Source organism: Chiloscyllium plagiosum, chromosome 31, assembly GCF_004010195.1.
Source record: "Chiloscyllium plagiosum isolate BGI_BamShark_2017 chromosome 31, ASM401019v2, whole genome shotgun sequence".
NCBI classification, from domain to species: Eukaryota; Metazoa; Chordata; class Chondrichthyes; order Orectolobiformes; family Hemiscylliidae; genus Chiloscyllium; species Chiloscyllium plagiosum.
Genome location: NC_057740.1, coordinates 17,748,676 through 17,763,977, shown reverse-complemented (window position 1 = coordinate 17,763,977; position 15,302 = coordinate 17,748,676). Strand labels below are relative to the sequence as shown.

General features: G+C 39.3%; 1 protein-coding gene across 2 annotated transcripts; it reads right to left on the bottom strand.

Moving 5' to 3' along the window:
* Positions 1-371: 371 nt before the first annotated feature.
* LOC122565285 (serine/threonine-protein kinase NIM1-like) lies at positions 372-14,424 on the bottom strand. 2 transcript variants are annotated; one of them, XM_043721075.1, is made up of 6 exons: positions 14,414-14,424; positions 13,804-14,019; positions 13,468-13,548; positions 9,311-9,969; positions 5,071-5,339; positions 372-2,234 (listed from the first exon to the last, which is right to left on the bottom strand). In XM_043721075.1, the coding sequence occupies exons 4-6, from the start codon at positions 9,597-9,599 to the stop codon at positions 1,485-1,487; spliced, it is 1,308 nt and encodes a 435-aa protein (XP_043577010.1). In that variant the 5' UTR covers positions 9,600-9,969; positions 13,468-13,548; positions 13,804-14,019; positions 14,414-14,424; the 3' UTR covers positions 372-1,484. The 2 variants fall into 2 exon arrangements, with proteins under 2 accessions (XP_043577010.1, XP_043577011.1); XM_043721076.1 differs by lacking the exon at positions 13,468-13,548.
* Positions 14,425-15,302: the final 878 nt, after the last annotated feature.

Below are 15,302 nucleotides of genomic sequence, written 5' to 3'. Positions count from 1 at the left end.
ATCTATGAATAAATTAGGTTATGTAGAATGGGAGTGACTTGTGAAAGGAAACATAGTCAATTGATTTTTAGAAGATCTGTAATTATTTCCTTACTTCATTTGTATAGCTTTACAGTACGTAAGCAAAGGAAAACATGTTTTCACAATTGTCAACTTTCATGAACCTGCTATTGCTAAGCAACGTGTATTACCTTATACATATATATAAAAGTTATGATATGCAATTCAAGTTATATTCACTAAAGCAGTACTGAAGGAGTGCTGCATTGTTGCAGCTGCTGCTATCCAAACAGATAGACAAGCAGGAGGCTGGAAGAACACAGCAGGCCAGGCAGCATCAGGAGGTGAAAAAGTCAACGTTTCAGGTGTAACCTTTGTTCAGGACTGGGGTGGGTGTGAGGGGAACTGCAGATAAAGGGAAGGTCAGGTGGGGGAGGGTTTTGGATGGGGATGGGTGAACATAAGTAGAGGCTACAATCTGGTTGGTCAATGGGAGGAATTAATCTGGTTGGTAGCTGGAAGGAAGGGTCAATCAGAGGAATGGAAGGGAGGGGGAGGGACTGGAAAGGGAGTTTGGGGACGGGAAGGGAGATTATTTGAAATTGGGGAACTCAGTGTTGAGTCCTCCGGGCTGTAGGCTAACCAGGCGGAAGATGAGGTATTGTTTCTCCAATTTGCAGCCTGATTCGCTGTGGCAATGCAGGAGGCCAAGGATGGTCATTCAAATTCCTCTCTGCCGACTTAGCATACCTTACATTCATGTGAATTAGCCATCACATTGTCTGAAGAGGAGTCCGTAGTTCATTTCCCTGGTATCTTCCTCAACCAAACTTATAAAACCTGTCATTCATTTTATCATTGTTTGTAAAATCTTGCTTAGAGAAGAATGCTACAATATAATAGCAATTACACACCTGAACGTGAGACATTTGAAATTTTTTGAGAGATGTGTCAACATCTCAGACAAAAGCTAGGCTGGTGCTTGCATGTGTGTTTGTTTAATCTAGCTTGTGGCAGGCAATACTTGAACTCTGACATTTAAATCAATCTCTCCTATCCCAGAATTGGAATCATACCTCATACCTATTCTGAATACTTATGAAGAATAGACCTTTATTTAACTTTTTTTTAAAAATGTGTAAAAATTAAAACCTTTTTAATCATCTATTTGATTTTAAATTGAATATTTATCCAGAAAAGTTATTCATTTATATGGCTGCTGGGATTCTAATAGTATGTGAGACATTGTGCGAAAAATAAATATTTTCTTTATTTTCAGAGAACTATTACTGACAGTTCCTACACAGAGCATACCTGAATCCTAAGTATTTAATGGCTATTTACCACCTGAAACTGGGAGAGGTTTCTTAATACTGTACTCACTGCCTCATCAGCCATCTCCATCTTCAGCCTTGGCAATATCTAGCTGCAACATTTCATACCTTGTTAGAGTAACGTTGGTGCGTGTGCACCAGAATTAGAGTTTACAGAATTAGACACATCCGTGAAGTCTGCACACGTGCTTTGAGACGCTTCTTCCGGTTTTCATTCAGCCTGGGTTTTGCAGGACAATTGTTCATCATGACAGGACCGTCTGAATAGTGCCTCTTATGACTCCGGTGGAGAAGGATGCGATAAGTCCCAGTGATGGGACTGTGACAGTCCCAATTAGGATTATTACAGATGTGCTCCTCTGTGATTCCCAGGCCTCTCAATGCCTTCTTCACCTCCTTTTCCTCTTCGTTTAGAGGGAGAGAACTGACTAGGTGTGCTGGATTCAAGTGGAATGGTTGGTATGGCTCAGGACATTCCATTCCCTTCAGCCATGGACTGTCCAGGATGTTGTCCAGGGTGTAACGGTTTGTTGGAATGATTTGAAGAATTCCATGAATTAGTTTCCGGCAGGGATCTGATACATATGATGGAATTGTGTATGATCCTAGTAAAATGTACTTTTTCAGCTTCCTGATAGTTTCCGCACGGAAAGGCAAGGTTGCCGTCACCATGAAGTACAATAGGATGCCCAGGGCCCAGATGTCCACATGAATTCCAAAGTAGCTATTTTCTTTAAAGAGCTCGGGTGCTGCATATGGAGGAGAGCCACAACAAGTGTTTAAGGGTTCTGACAAAGGACACACTGCACTGAAGCCAAAGTCACCCAACTTCACACAGTTAGTAGCTGAGTAGAACACATTTTCTGCCTTGAGATCCCGATGGATCACATTGTTTTCATGCTGAAAAGGAAAATGGAAAGTTAAGCAAATATGAAGGAAGGAAGGAAGGAATAGATGGGAAAAATTTGGAATTGATAGTAGATTAGTTTTAATAAACATACCAGGCACACCAGAGCTATCACCAGCTCCAACTCCATCACTCCATTCCAACATTGACTTCTCCCCAGAGCATAGCCAAGATTAACATTTCTAAGGTTATTAAGAATATAGTAGAAGAAGAATCTTAACCCTGCCTCTTTATTTCTCTGACAGACGTCCATCGGGCTTCAGTTCTTTGATATTCAGATAATATGGAGGGGATCCCTAGATATATGTGCCACTAGTGAGGCCGGGTAAGTAATTCTCTGGGAGTTGGGATTCCAAATGATTCTTTATACCTTCCTTATCTGAATAAAGAGGTAATTCTTCTACAACTCACAGAGTATCAGAAACAAATAGATCGAATTCAACAACACAATCGCAATTTGGTAATCTTCTCTTCATTTTCTGTTGCATCTACCCATTCTTTTCTGATGGGTCTGCACTGTGGATTCCTTTCCTGCACTGGCCTCCTTTCCTGAACTCTGGATTCCTTTCTGACAATGGATTTCTTTCTGACACTGGATTCCGTTAGTCAAGCACAGTTGGAAGATGGAGGAGGATAGAAAGCAACAGTGATATACACCTCCCAGTCAAGTTTAGTTGACAAATTGCTGCTTTACATTTTTTAAATTGTCACGTTTTTAACAGGTTTTTTTTTAATTCTTTGGGCTAGCATTTTCTCACCCATCCCTAATTGCATTTGAATTGAGTGGCTTCTTCGGCCATTTCAGTGGGGAGTTGAGAATTAACCACATTACCATCAATCTAGGGTCATGTCAAGGTGGCAAGATTTCCTTCAGTAAAGGATATTAATAAGCGAAATTAATATTTTTAACAACAATCAATGATAGTTTTATGGTCACCTTTACTGAGGGGAGTTTATAGTCCATATTTATTAATTAAGTTACAATTTCTTTAATTTCTAAAAGCTGCTGTCATAACATTCGAACCTATGTTCCCCAGAGCATTACTCTGAGCCTCAGAATTATTAGTCCGGTGACAATATTACTAAACTACTGTTTCTATATCCTGTTTTGACTTCCATAAAGGCTGCCTTTAAGGATTGTTTTTTCTTCCTTTCTCATGGTTGGTGCTGATGAGAATTTGAGGGACCCACAGAAGTTCTGATCCCAGATAAGGCAAATCCTATAAGCTAACTTGTGTCACTGAAAAATCAGGCCTCGAAGGACACAACTGATCACCATTGGTCAGACTGATCAATTATCATGCTGAAGGGGGCAATGTCACTGAATTCTAGAGTTGATGCGTTAGGGGCCCTCTTGCAGCAAAGTGGGGGTAGTGTCCCTACCTCTGGACCAAGAGACCAGGGTTCAAGTTCCACTTGCTCCAGCGGTGGGTAATAACATCTCCTAATAGGTTGATTAGAAAAATAAGTTTTTTTAAAGGAGATCAAGCTGTTGGAGCAACAAAAGTCTGCTATTTTGCTCAGGCCAGAAGAACAGAGGCCATGACTGCACCTGACCTGTAACCCCTTCCTAACTGAAGTTTGGAGATTATATACATCATTTTTTGACTACCCTCTTTACTTTTCTATGTATCTGATAATGTTGACCTGCCATAGAAAGAGTGTTTGTTGGATTATAGCTTATAGCTGGAGAAAGCTTCAGACTGTTTGCTGAGAGACTGGTTAAAGCTATGCCGACTTTCATATCACCAATCCACTGGATTATTGCATATAATCTTGGATATGTTTAGGATCACAGGGCATGGGTCTTTACACCCAAATTGCTATTGGCATATTCTTACCTCAGAAAGTTCATGAAAATGCTTCTACTGTTACAGTTTAACTGCTATCACATCCATGTCAATATCTTTTTTTAAACATTTGGCTTTGTGATGGCTATTCATCAATAAATATCTCAAGCTGTTCAAAAATCTCAACATCCTCATTTCAAGGAGTCTCATCTGTCACCAAAGCTAAATATGATTTTCAGACAATGCATGATTTGAAGTCTTGCAATATGAACTGATGCTGTCTTCACTCAGGACGATATCATGGTAGATAACTACCTGCTTGTACTCAGGCGCAGTGTCACGTAGTGTTATGTATAATATTGTTCAGACAATCTCTGCATTCGAATGTGTTTCACCAGCCCACTCACATGTGTCCTCCTTGATAGAAACAGATGACGATGATGATCAGGAATTAATAATGCTCAGGAAACTTGCTAGCAAATACCATCTTGATCACTGACCTTGGTCCTTCTGAAGGAACCAAAGTCAAGAGCCATGGTCACATGCCTGTTGGTCATGCAGTGTTGTATAAATAAATGAGCACCAAATAAGTAACTGCAATTCATTTTAGTGAAAAATGAGTCTTTTAAGACATGAGTAATATTTGGATGAGGGCAGAAGAAGAAAAGAATGACATACCTTGTAGGATCTTCTTCATTCTCTGAATGTTGTGGCAACCTCTACACTATGCTGCTACCTGGTCATTCCATAAGGACTTTGAAGTATATAAAATTGATACTGCTTTCTTCCTCTCACAATATCCTCTGGCAGTCTGAAAACTAAATGCAATCTGGTGGATATGTCAGACTTTAGTAATGATGCAGGAACGGAAAGATTATATAGACAATCGACCTTAAACGATTTGTCTTTAATATGAGATTGTCCATTAGGTGAATGTTTGGTACCAGTCTAATTTAGTCATGTGCAAAAAAGGCAATATCAACTTAATGATGTCAATACAAGAGGCTTATTTTAAAGCCAAGACTACATCTCCACTTACCATATGTTTAACAGCTGATACAATCTGAATAAATATAAATTTACTCTCATATTCCAAGAGACGTCCCCTTGTGGAGACCTTGGTAAAAAGATCCCCTCCATCTGCATACTCCAAGACCAGGTACAGTCTAGATTGTGTTTCCAGCATCTCATACAGCCTGATGATATTTGGATGATGAAGTTGCTCCATACTCAGAATTTCGTTTATGAACAGTTGTCGTGACTTCTGGGTTATTTGCTTTTTATTCATGATTTTAATTGCCACCTTTTCTATAAGTTACAGAGAGAAAGACACTCAATTATATTAATAATTCATAATATTTCAATATATCTGCTGAAGAAAGGTGTCTGGATATTTGTAGCTTCTATTAAATGCAAGTAGGCTATATTACAAACCTAACTGATAATCTTAAATTAGTTGTTAATGTAACTCTTAGCACACTCAGAGTTATTTAATAAATACTGCCCAATAGCATAATCACATGTAACATGAGAGATTATACTCTGACTTTTGTAAGCATGGATTCATTGAGTATAGCCTGTTGAATATGTGGAACTTCGTATGCAGAGACATGTCCAGACATTGTACATTTTTAAGTAAGTAAAAGCATGAAGAATAATAGTTCCTGTGCATTTGTCATTGGCAATCTCACAACCAGTAAGATCTGAACTGCCAACTAGTCAACATCACTTTTCTCATGCAGTACAAAATATTCTACCCATTTGAGACTTAACATTTTTCTATCTGTCCTGCTGAGTGCAAGATGAAAGATTTTAACAGCATATCTCTTTTTGAAGCAATACTTAAGTTTTGTTGCAAGCCAATACTCATGGACTGTATATGCAGAGTTTTCCAAGCACCACTATACATCAGGGTAGTGCGTACTAGGACACAAACAAAAATCTTTAATTTACTGAGATTGTGTATGCTGACTGGTACTATACTAGACTAATTCCTGAAGAAGGGCTAATGCCCGAAATGTCGATTCTCCTGTTCCCTAGATGCTGCCTGACCTGCTGCGCTTTTCCAGCAACACATTTCCATCTCTATACTAGACTAAGCCAAGCAGTTTTTAATATTTGGATGTTTTTATGCTGCTTTAATGTTGCCCCTTTCAATTTAATCACTATTGGTAATCTTCAGGACAATTTTATGTTAATGTTTGGATATAATTTTCCAGATTATTAAAACAGTATCACCTTTATCTTGATAGCCCTAGTTCACATTCTATGTTAGTAAATAGGATGGCTCACTGGGGTGGGGAAAATGGTGCGAGGGGTTTGTGGAGGCGGTGATTCAGTGCCTTGGTGAATAAAACCCCAGGAGATCATTGTCCCAGTACCAGGCGTGTGCTTTAAATTAATATGACTACAATATGTTGATTTATAGTCACCTAATAGCTAGTGTGATTTCCATTCTGGTTCCAACAACAGACAACTACACCTTTACCAGCTCAGCTTTAATTTAGTATTCTTTTCTTCATAAACTTCAATGTTCTAGGATTTATGAATTTTACCTGTTTGAATGATTTTGCCTCTTTTTAAATTACTGACCTCATTATTATTACAGGTAATGGGTATTTTGGAATTTTGCCATTATCGTTTTCCGCTGCTTGACATCATGCAGTGTACTGAGGGACAAAACACTTCATAACACAATCTGATTCTACATCAAGTAACTGGAGCTTGCAAAGCAGTTGAATATCAGATTTATTAGTTAGGGTAAGGGTTGAGAGTTTACTCGAGGCTGGAGTCAGGGGAATAAAGAGTTTAGGTGGAGATTGAGGGTAAGAAACAGAGGATCAAAAACAGAATGAGTGCCTTAAATTTTGAAGTGTAATGCAAACAAAACCAATGTTTGTCATTGAAGACAAGATTGCAAGGTCAGCAGGACTTGATGTGGGATATAGTACAATAGCCAAGTTTTGATGTGCAATAAAGTAATTATGGCACAGAAAGGGGTCTTTTGAATCTTTAAATCCACGAGCTGAAGTAAAGGGAAAACAAAACGGTGAGTGAACGATGAGATTTTAGCCTGGAACATTGAAAATAATCAAGTCTGAAGGCACTAAAGGTATGAATTCACTTTTTTTTTAATGCTAAATGGAATGAGGCAAGAGCAAAAATAGCTAATGTTGTCCAAGTGTAAACAGTTGATCTTGTTACAGACAAGACATGGGTTGAAAGTTCAACTTGGGAAAATAGGACCCTGAGGAGGCAAACAATTCCAATGAACTAGAAATGGAAGGGAGACTTTGGAGGGTAACCCAGTCACCAACCCTGTCAAAGGATATGGAAAGGCTAATAAAGATGGGATATGTAATGGCCATGTTCAGAGCAAATGTAATTAGAGAATCTGGTTAGGGATACTTCACTAAAATAAAGAGATTGAAGCATGGAATTGCATCAAATCGAACAAAACTTTTGAAGGCAGAACCACATTGAATTAGTTTGCAGAAGATGAGGCAGCAGTTTACAATGACAGAGAGGTTGAGTTGTTTTTTTTTTAAGAAACAGGACTTTCTAAGTATGGCAGTTTCAAAAAGGAGAATAACAGTATCTCAGGGCCTATTACAATGAAGGTTGAGAAGGGAAGTTCAGTTTCATAACTGTGGAGTCAAAGAAGCAGAAACTGGGTCTCATGGATAAAAGAGGAGGAAGGAGAGAAACTAGACAAAACTAGTTCAGGGCTCACATGTGGGAGATGTGGAGCACAGTAGAGTTTGACTTTATGGCTAAGGAGAAGCAATGCAGTAAAAGTTGAATGGATAGTCCCAGTCCCCTTTACAAAGGATTACTGTTGAAGGTTGGAGTGGTGATGCACAGAGGAAATGTGTTAAAGGCAATTGTTGGTCTTTTAGAAAAAAAGCTAAGAGCTATTTTTGCCTCCCGGAAGTGGTGGGTGGTTTTGGCAAACGAGGCAGAGGTTGATTGGTCTGTTGATATTTAGCTAGACAAGATGCATGGAACATAAGATTAAGTCAGTGGCAAATGAAAACATTGAGAAGGAAGACAGAAAGCAAAGGCTTTTTAAGAGACATGTATATGAGAGATGTGTCTGAACAAACTGAAGACAGCCTTAAGGTCCATAAAATCTTTGAAATATGGAAATACACCAACTCATGCAGCTAAAGCTGCATTGTCCACCTTATGACGTGGGCCACTCAGGATAAGAGGCTGAACTGCCAACTGTTCCTAAGTTCAAAGCTGAGGCATCCTACACAAATAAAGACTTGGTAGTACTACAATAACAACGTTTATTGATTAACACAATCCTATCATGGGATCACCAATAAAGAAACATTTGACTAAGTACTCCAACTATCGAGATCAAGTTGAGCTGTCCAATTTGAAAATGTCAAAAAAAAGTTATCTTCATTACTCCAAAACAGGCAAAAAAAATTGTAAAGAAGATGCTCTCACCATCCACATTGTAAAAACTCATGTGAATGTTAACTGTAGTCAATTGGTGCTGAACCTGAAACAGTAACAAATTACCTTTGCTGATAGTGGTTGTGTCTGTGATAATCTATGGTTGCATTCCTAGTGCAGGTTTTCTAGTGCTCTAAATGGGCCATGTTTCCAAATTAACTTGTGTTTGTTAGTCTTTGTGCTTCAGAAAGCCCACAACTAAATGCTTCTGTCACAGATGATGGCTGCTGTCAATGAGACTTCGTTATTAATTGAATGGAGGTGGATGCTGAAAAACTGAAGTGCACAGAAACTCAGCGAGTCAGGTGGCATGTGTAGAAAATGAAATCAAATTAATATTTTAAGCTCTTCTGAAGAGTCATAATGGACATTTTCTGAAGAAGAGTCAAATTGGACTTGAAATGTTAGCTGTTTCCGTCGCCACAATTGCTGCCAGATCTGCTGACATTTTCGAACACTTTCAGTTTTTATTTCAGGTTTCCAAATTGTCAGTTTAACAATGTCAAAAATTGGTGATGATTGTCAGTGGTATTTTCCTCTGCTAGTTTTAATGAATGGTTTAAAGATGCATTGCTTGATGCATTAAGCTCCATACTGTTTCATATTGTTTAGTTTAGAATATAATGCTACTATTACATTATTTCACAATACATTACAGAATCATAGTATGGCACCAAGTATTGTAAAGCAGACAGATTGTTGTTTATAATCTGGATACCAGTATAAATTGTCTCTTGTGAAAATGGAGACAACCTCTAATCAGTCAGACTGCTCAGTATATAGGATAGGAATGGGTCAGGTAGACATACCTTTTGTCAAGCAGTGTATTCCAAGCTTCACTTTTGAAAAGTTCCCAGTGCCAATTTCTCCACGGAGTTGGTAAAATCCAATCCTTTTTCCAAGTATCAGTTCATTTTTAACTTTCTTGCTATTCTTCATGTCAGAAATAACTTTCTCAAATGGTGAGAGTAAGATGTTTTGCTCCTCTTCTTCCTCCTCCTCATCCATATGGCGTTGCATCTGCCATTTAATACTTTGTGTTGTGCCGAGGTAACCCCTCAAACTCTCGTTGTGAACAGAAAGATTTGCAATAGCCATCAATAAGGTTCACAGGTTGTGTCTGATAAACTGGAACTTCTTCCTCAAAAAAAAGTCTGTCAAAGCTGGTAGGAAGTTCCCCTTTAAAGGAGCATCCTCTCAATGCATTAGTTGATCCTCATTAAATTTTATTTCATTTAAGTTCCTAATGAGCTCTTTTCTTAAAAGATCCTTTTCAAGTTTGCAGTTGTACTTCAGAAAGCCCAGGACTAAATGCTTCTGCCACAGATGATGGCCATTGGCAATGAGACAATAATATTATTACTTCATAATCATTTGAGTAGAGGTTGAAAAATATTCACTCTGTCTTCCCCTTAATGGGAGATCTTTTAATTTTTCAGACAATGACTGAACGTATTCTGTGATGACACTGGAAGAAAAATAAACGTAATTTTGATAATGGACAGTTAGTAGATCTGTGCAAAGAATGTTATTTGATAAGGTACACAAAATCTATTGTCTGGTTTATAAAATAGCATAGAGAACTATTTCATGTTGTTGAAAAACTGTGATTGGAATGTCTATGTTCAACAACTTATGCAGTACCATGTTATTTCCCCCTACCAAGTATATATCCAATTTTCTTTTTAACTTATTTAACATTTTCACTTTCATCACCCTTGGAGGCAACAAGTTCCAGGTCATTACCATTCAATTCTTAAAACAAAACATCACCCTCATACTCTTGCGCAAAACATTATGTCTGTGTCACCTATACCTGGTACCACTAGCTAATGATAACTGTTTTTCTTCAATGAGGCACAAGGTGTTTCTGAATCTTCAGATGTCAGCCAAGAATATGGCTCTACTCTTTAAAGAGTGACAATCCCACTCTTCGTGTGACCCTTTGACAGTCCCACTTCAAAGCAAGGTGCAGGTTCACTACCAAATAAAATTCGAAACAACTGTGGATGCTGCAAATCAGAAACAAAAATAAAGACTGCAGGAAAAGCTCAGCAGGTCTGGCAGCATCTGTGGAGACAAATCAGAAGTAATATTTTGTGTCAAATGATTTTTCCTCAGTTCTGATTTCCCTCCACAGATGCTGCCAGACCTGCTGAGCTTTTCCAGCAATCTCTCTTTTTGTTGCAGGTTAACTAATGCCCTTCAGGGAATGAAATCTGCCATTCTCACCTGGTCTGGCCTATGTGTGACTCCAGACCCACAGCAATGTGATTGACTCTCGACTACCCTCTGAAATGGCTTAGCACTCAGCTGTATCATTCACTACAAAGTCTCAACAAAGAAACTGAACCAGAGAGACCACCTGGCATCCATCTAGATATCAGAAAAGATAATGGTAGAAATAACCCTGTCAACCTTGCAAAGTCCTCCTTATTGACATCTGGAGGTTAGTGCCAAAACTGGCAGAACTGTCTCACAGACTAGTCAAGCAAAAGCCTGACATAGTCATACTCATGGAATCATACCTTACAGACAATATTCTAGACATCGCCATCACTATCTCTGAACATATCCTGTCCTACTTGTAGGACAGACCCACTACAGCTGGTGGCACGGTGGTTTACAGTCAGGAGGGAGTTGCTTGGGAGTCTTCAACATTGTCTCCAGACCTGATGAGGTCTCATGACTTCATGTTAAACATGTGCAAGGAAACCTATTGATTACCATGTACTATTCTCCCTTGACTGATGAATCAGTACTGCTCCATGTTGAAAAACACATGGAGGAAGCACTGACGGTGGTAAGGATACAAAACATACTCCAGGTGTGAGATTTCAATGTCCACCACCAAGAGAGGCTTGGTTGAAGCACTACTGTTCGAACTGGTTGGGTCCTAAAGAACGTAGCTGCTAGATGGGATCTGCAGCAGGTGATGAGGGAACCAACAAGAGGGAAAACATACTTGACCACATCCTCACCAATCTGCCAGCTGCAGATGTATCTGACCATGACAGTATCGGTAAGAGCACCCCTGCACAGTCCTTGTGGAGTTGAGGTCCCACCTTCACATTGAGAATAATGTCCATTGTGTTCTGTTGCACTATCTATGATCTAATTGGGATAGACTTCAAACAGATCCAGCAACTCAAGACTGGGCATCCATGAGGTACTGTTGACCATCAACAGCAGCACAATCTGCAAACTCGTGGCCCAGCTTTTCCCCCACTCAACTATTACCATCAAGCCAGAATCAACCCTGTTTCAATGAACAGTTCAGGAGGGCATGCCAAGAGCAGCACCAGGCATATGTAAAAATGAGGTTTCAACCTAATGAAGCTACCAAACAGGACTACTTACATGCTAAACAGAATAAGAAGCAAATGATAGGCAAAGGTAAGCAATCCTACAACAATGGATCGGATGTAAGCTCTGCAGTCCTGCCACATCCAGTTGTGAGTGGTGGTGGACAATTAAACAACTCACTGGAGAAGGAGGCTCCACAAATATCCCCATCCTCAATGATGGAAGAACCCAGAACATCAGTGCAAAAAGCTGAAGTATTTTCAGCAATCTTCCGCCAGATGTTTGAGTGAATGATTCATTTCGGCCTCCTCCAGTGGTCCCCAGCATCACAGAAACCAGTCTTCAGCCGGTTTGATTCACTCCATGAGATATCAATAAATGGTTGGAGGCACTGGATACTGCAAAGACCCAGACAGCATTCCAGCAGTAGTACTGAAAACCTGTGCTCCAGAACTTGCCACACCCCTAGTCAAGCTGTTGCAGTATAGCTACAATGTTGGTATCGACCTGACAATGTGGAAAATTACCCAGGAGGTCCTGTATATAAAAAGCAGGACAAATCCAACCCAGCCAATTACCTCCCTATCAGCCTACTCTCAACTTTCAGTAAAGTGATGGAAGGTGTCATCAACAGTGCTATCAAGCAGCACTTACTCAGCAATAACCTGCTCAGTAATGCCCAGTTTGGGTTCCACCAAGGCCATTCAGTTTCTGACCTCATTACAGCATTAAAGCCAAATATGAATAGCTGTATTGTGCCAAATTGATTCAGGAGAGGTCTCCTGCATGGACAAAGCCTTCCTTGATGTCCCATTCATGATCCCCAGGAAATTTGCATAGAGACATGACTCCTACCTTTAAAATGTCCCAATCCCAGGATTTGACACACCATGTCATTAAGCTGTGTATTACTGCTATGGGGTTTAATAAAATCAGGACTTCATTGTCCAAAGGTAAGTGTGAAGAATGGGCAAAGTAAGAACTGTCTCTCCTGTTGAACCATATGCAAACAGAAATCAATGCCTTCAGATAGCAAATTATATGTTTAAAACCTCCCTGACAACTTTACTTACTGTATGTAGAGAGTACATTCATGTGCACAGTAGTTTTAACATCACACCACCACCATACAAGCCAGCAAATCAGTACTTCAGATGAGTCTTATTGGTGAGGTCCAGCAGATTGGGATGCCAAATGGTGCAGTGGTACAGTGGTTAGCACTACTGCCTCATAGTGCCAGGTATTCGGATTCAATTCCAACCTTGGTGACTGTCTGTGCGGAGTTTGCACATTCTCCCCGTGTCTGCATGAGTTTCCGCTGGGTGCACCTGTTTCTTCCCATAGTCCAAAGATGTGCAAGTTAGATGGATTAGCCATGCTAAATTGCCCATGGTGTCCAGGGAAGTGCAGGTTAGGTGGAGTAGCCATGGGAAATGCAGGATTGCATGGATATGGTCAAGGAAGTGGCCTGGGTTGCGATGTCCCTCGGATGGTTGGTGTCGATTGAATGGGCTGAATGTCCTGCTGCCACACTATAGGAATTCTATTCTATTCTAGTGATGTAAGCTCAACTGACAGATCATAAACGAACACAGCATAGATCTCTCACTCTACTGTTATCTACTGCATTCCAGTTATTGAACCCTCTCCCATTACTAACCTTAGGTTCAAAAGGACCTGTAAGGTTTCTGCTCTGTTCCCATTCTCAATGATCAAACCTGGACTGAGGCAGCATTTGGAGCTGACAGGGTAGAAATATATAACAAATATTAAGTAATTTCTCAATAAGAATAACACTGGCTTTCAGATTTGTTATGGCATTAGTGAAGAGACTTGTAATTATAAGCCATTAAAAACATCCAGCAATTTGGTACATTAATAATTTTAGGGCTAAATTAAATTTGTTAAATTATAATTTTAAAAATGCCTGAATTTGTCTTAATAACACTACGATTAGTGAAAATATGGCATATCATGAATTCATAGGATTAGTTACCTGTTTCATTGAATTTGTATATTACTTTCTTCACCATCTGTTGTAGCTTTTTTTTAACTGCGTGGTGCCTTTACATTCCGTGTTTCAGTATCCTCTACTGTTCACTGCTTCTGTGTCAACTGCACATGGTGGGGTCTGAAAGGGCTTCAATCTCTGGTGAGTGCTACAAAGGACAGACAGAAATATTCTGCTCTCTGGGTTAATCTTACTCAGTCACTCACAGTCTTAAGGATGAGGATTAATGCAGTTACTTTGCCTTTTTATATGTGACCTGGTTATTCATAACAGGATTTCAAGAATTACTGCCTGATCTAAAATGACTAGGTTCTATTTATTCAAAGGTGTCATTAGTGCAATTATTTCTTTTAATAGAACGCAAGCACTTAAAACAAACTGCCCTTTGTTATTGACCATATTCTACAGTAATTTCTCACATTATGCTGCCAGAGTCATTTCTCACACAATAATACCAAATTATATTTATAAAGGTAAAGTCATCATAGTCCCAGAGGATCACAGAGCTGCTCTTTTATTAGATAAACATGACTGGTGATGAATTTAACCTTAGAGTCTCCATGTCTCAGGAAAGGGACGAGAAGGACTTTATTACGATCTTAGCCAGTAAGGGAAGTAAACCCGCACTGTTGGCATCATTCTGAAACACAAACCAGCCATCAAACCATTTCAGCTTATATTGATCTAATGTCTTCAACATAGAAAAAGACCTCCCAAGAGGCTTGACAGGAACATAATCAGACAAAAGCAAAATAAAACAGTTTCAAACTGGTCCATGTTAACACTACAAAATGGTCTCTCAATAGCAATTTATTTTTCATAACGCCAGCCTTTATTTTCCATTGACTTAGAAAATGACTGTTCAGATTCTTAATTTCAAATAGAAATAAAGAAGTGAGATTAGGAATCGTTTCTGCAACTATTGCTCTGTGAACCTCATGGAAAGGAGATTGGATGTGTTGAAAAATCAGCTGCTGATTCACACAGGATCCCTTTTACTTTGTGGATGTAAAACAGTTTTACAGGCATGTCAGGTCAAAGAGGAGCGTGTTGCTTAAGGAAGCTGGCCTGAAAGGGTTAACTTGAAAGCTTTGGAATAGCTCTATCCACTGATGTATAAAAGACTGGCTTCTTCCAGAAACAGCCAGTTTGCTGTTGGTGAGTTCTACAATCATGTAGCGTTTACCTAGTTACAATCGCTTAGGAGATAACAGCATGTCTTGCCTAATGTTAACCAGTCTTAAGCTAATGTAACCTGTTATCTTACTATTACATAATAATAATAACATTCTACTTATCTGTGGCTCATCCTTCACTACATAAGAGTAAGCCCTGTAGACTAATAATAGACTAAGAAGGGTTGTTGGCAGCATATTTAACTGAACAAGATCCCAACACAACTATGTGCCAGCTGTGCATGTCTCTTAGAACAGGGTAGAGTAAGAAAACTACTAAAAGGATGTTTGGAGGGACTTAGTAGAATT

Coding starts and splice junctions, on each gene's coding strand:
- LOC122565285 (XM_043721075.1), bottom strand. CDS start 9,599: ATGGCTATTGCAAATCTTTCTGTTCACAACGAGAGTTTGAGGGGTTAC. Junction 5,340..9,310: donor AATACACTGCTTGACAAAAG/GTATGTCTACCT, acceptor TGTAACTTATAG/AAAAGGTGGCAATTAAAATC. Junction 2,235..5,070: donor TATCAGCTGTTAAACATATG/GTAAGTGGAGAT, acceptor TTTCCTTTTCAG/CATGAAAACAATGTGATCCA.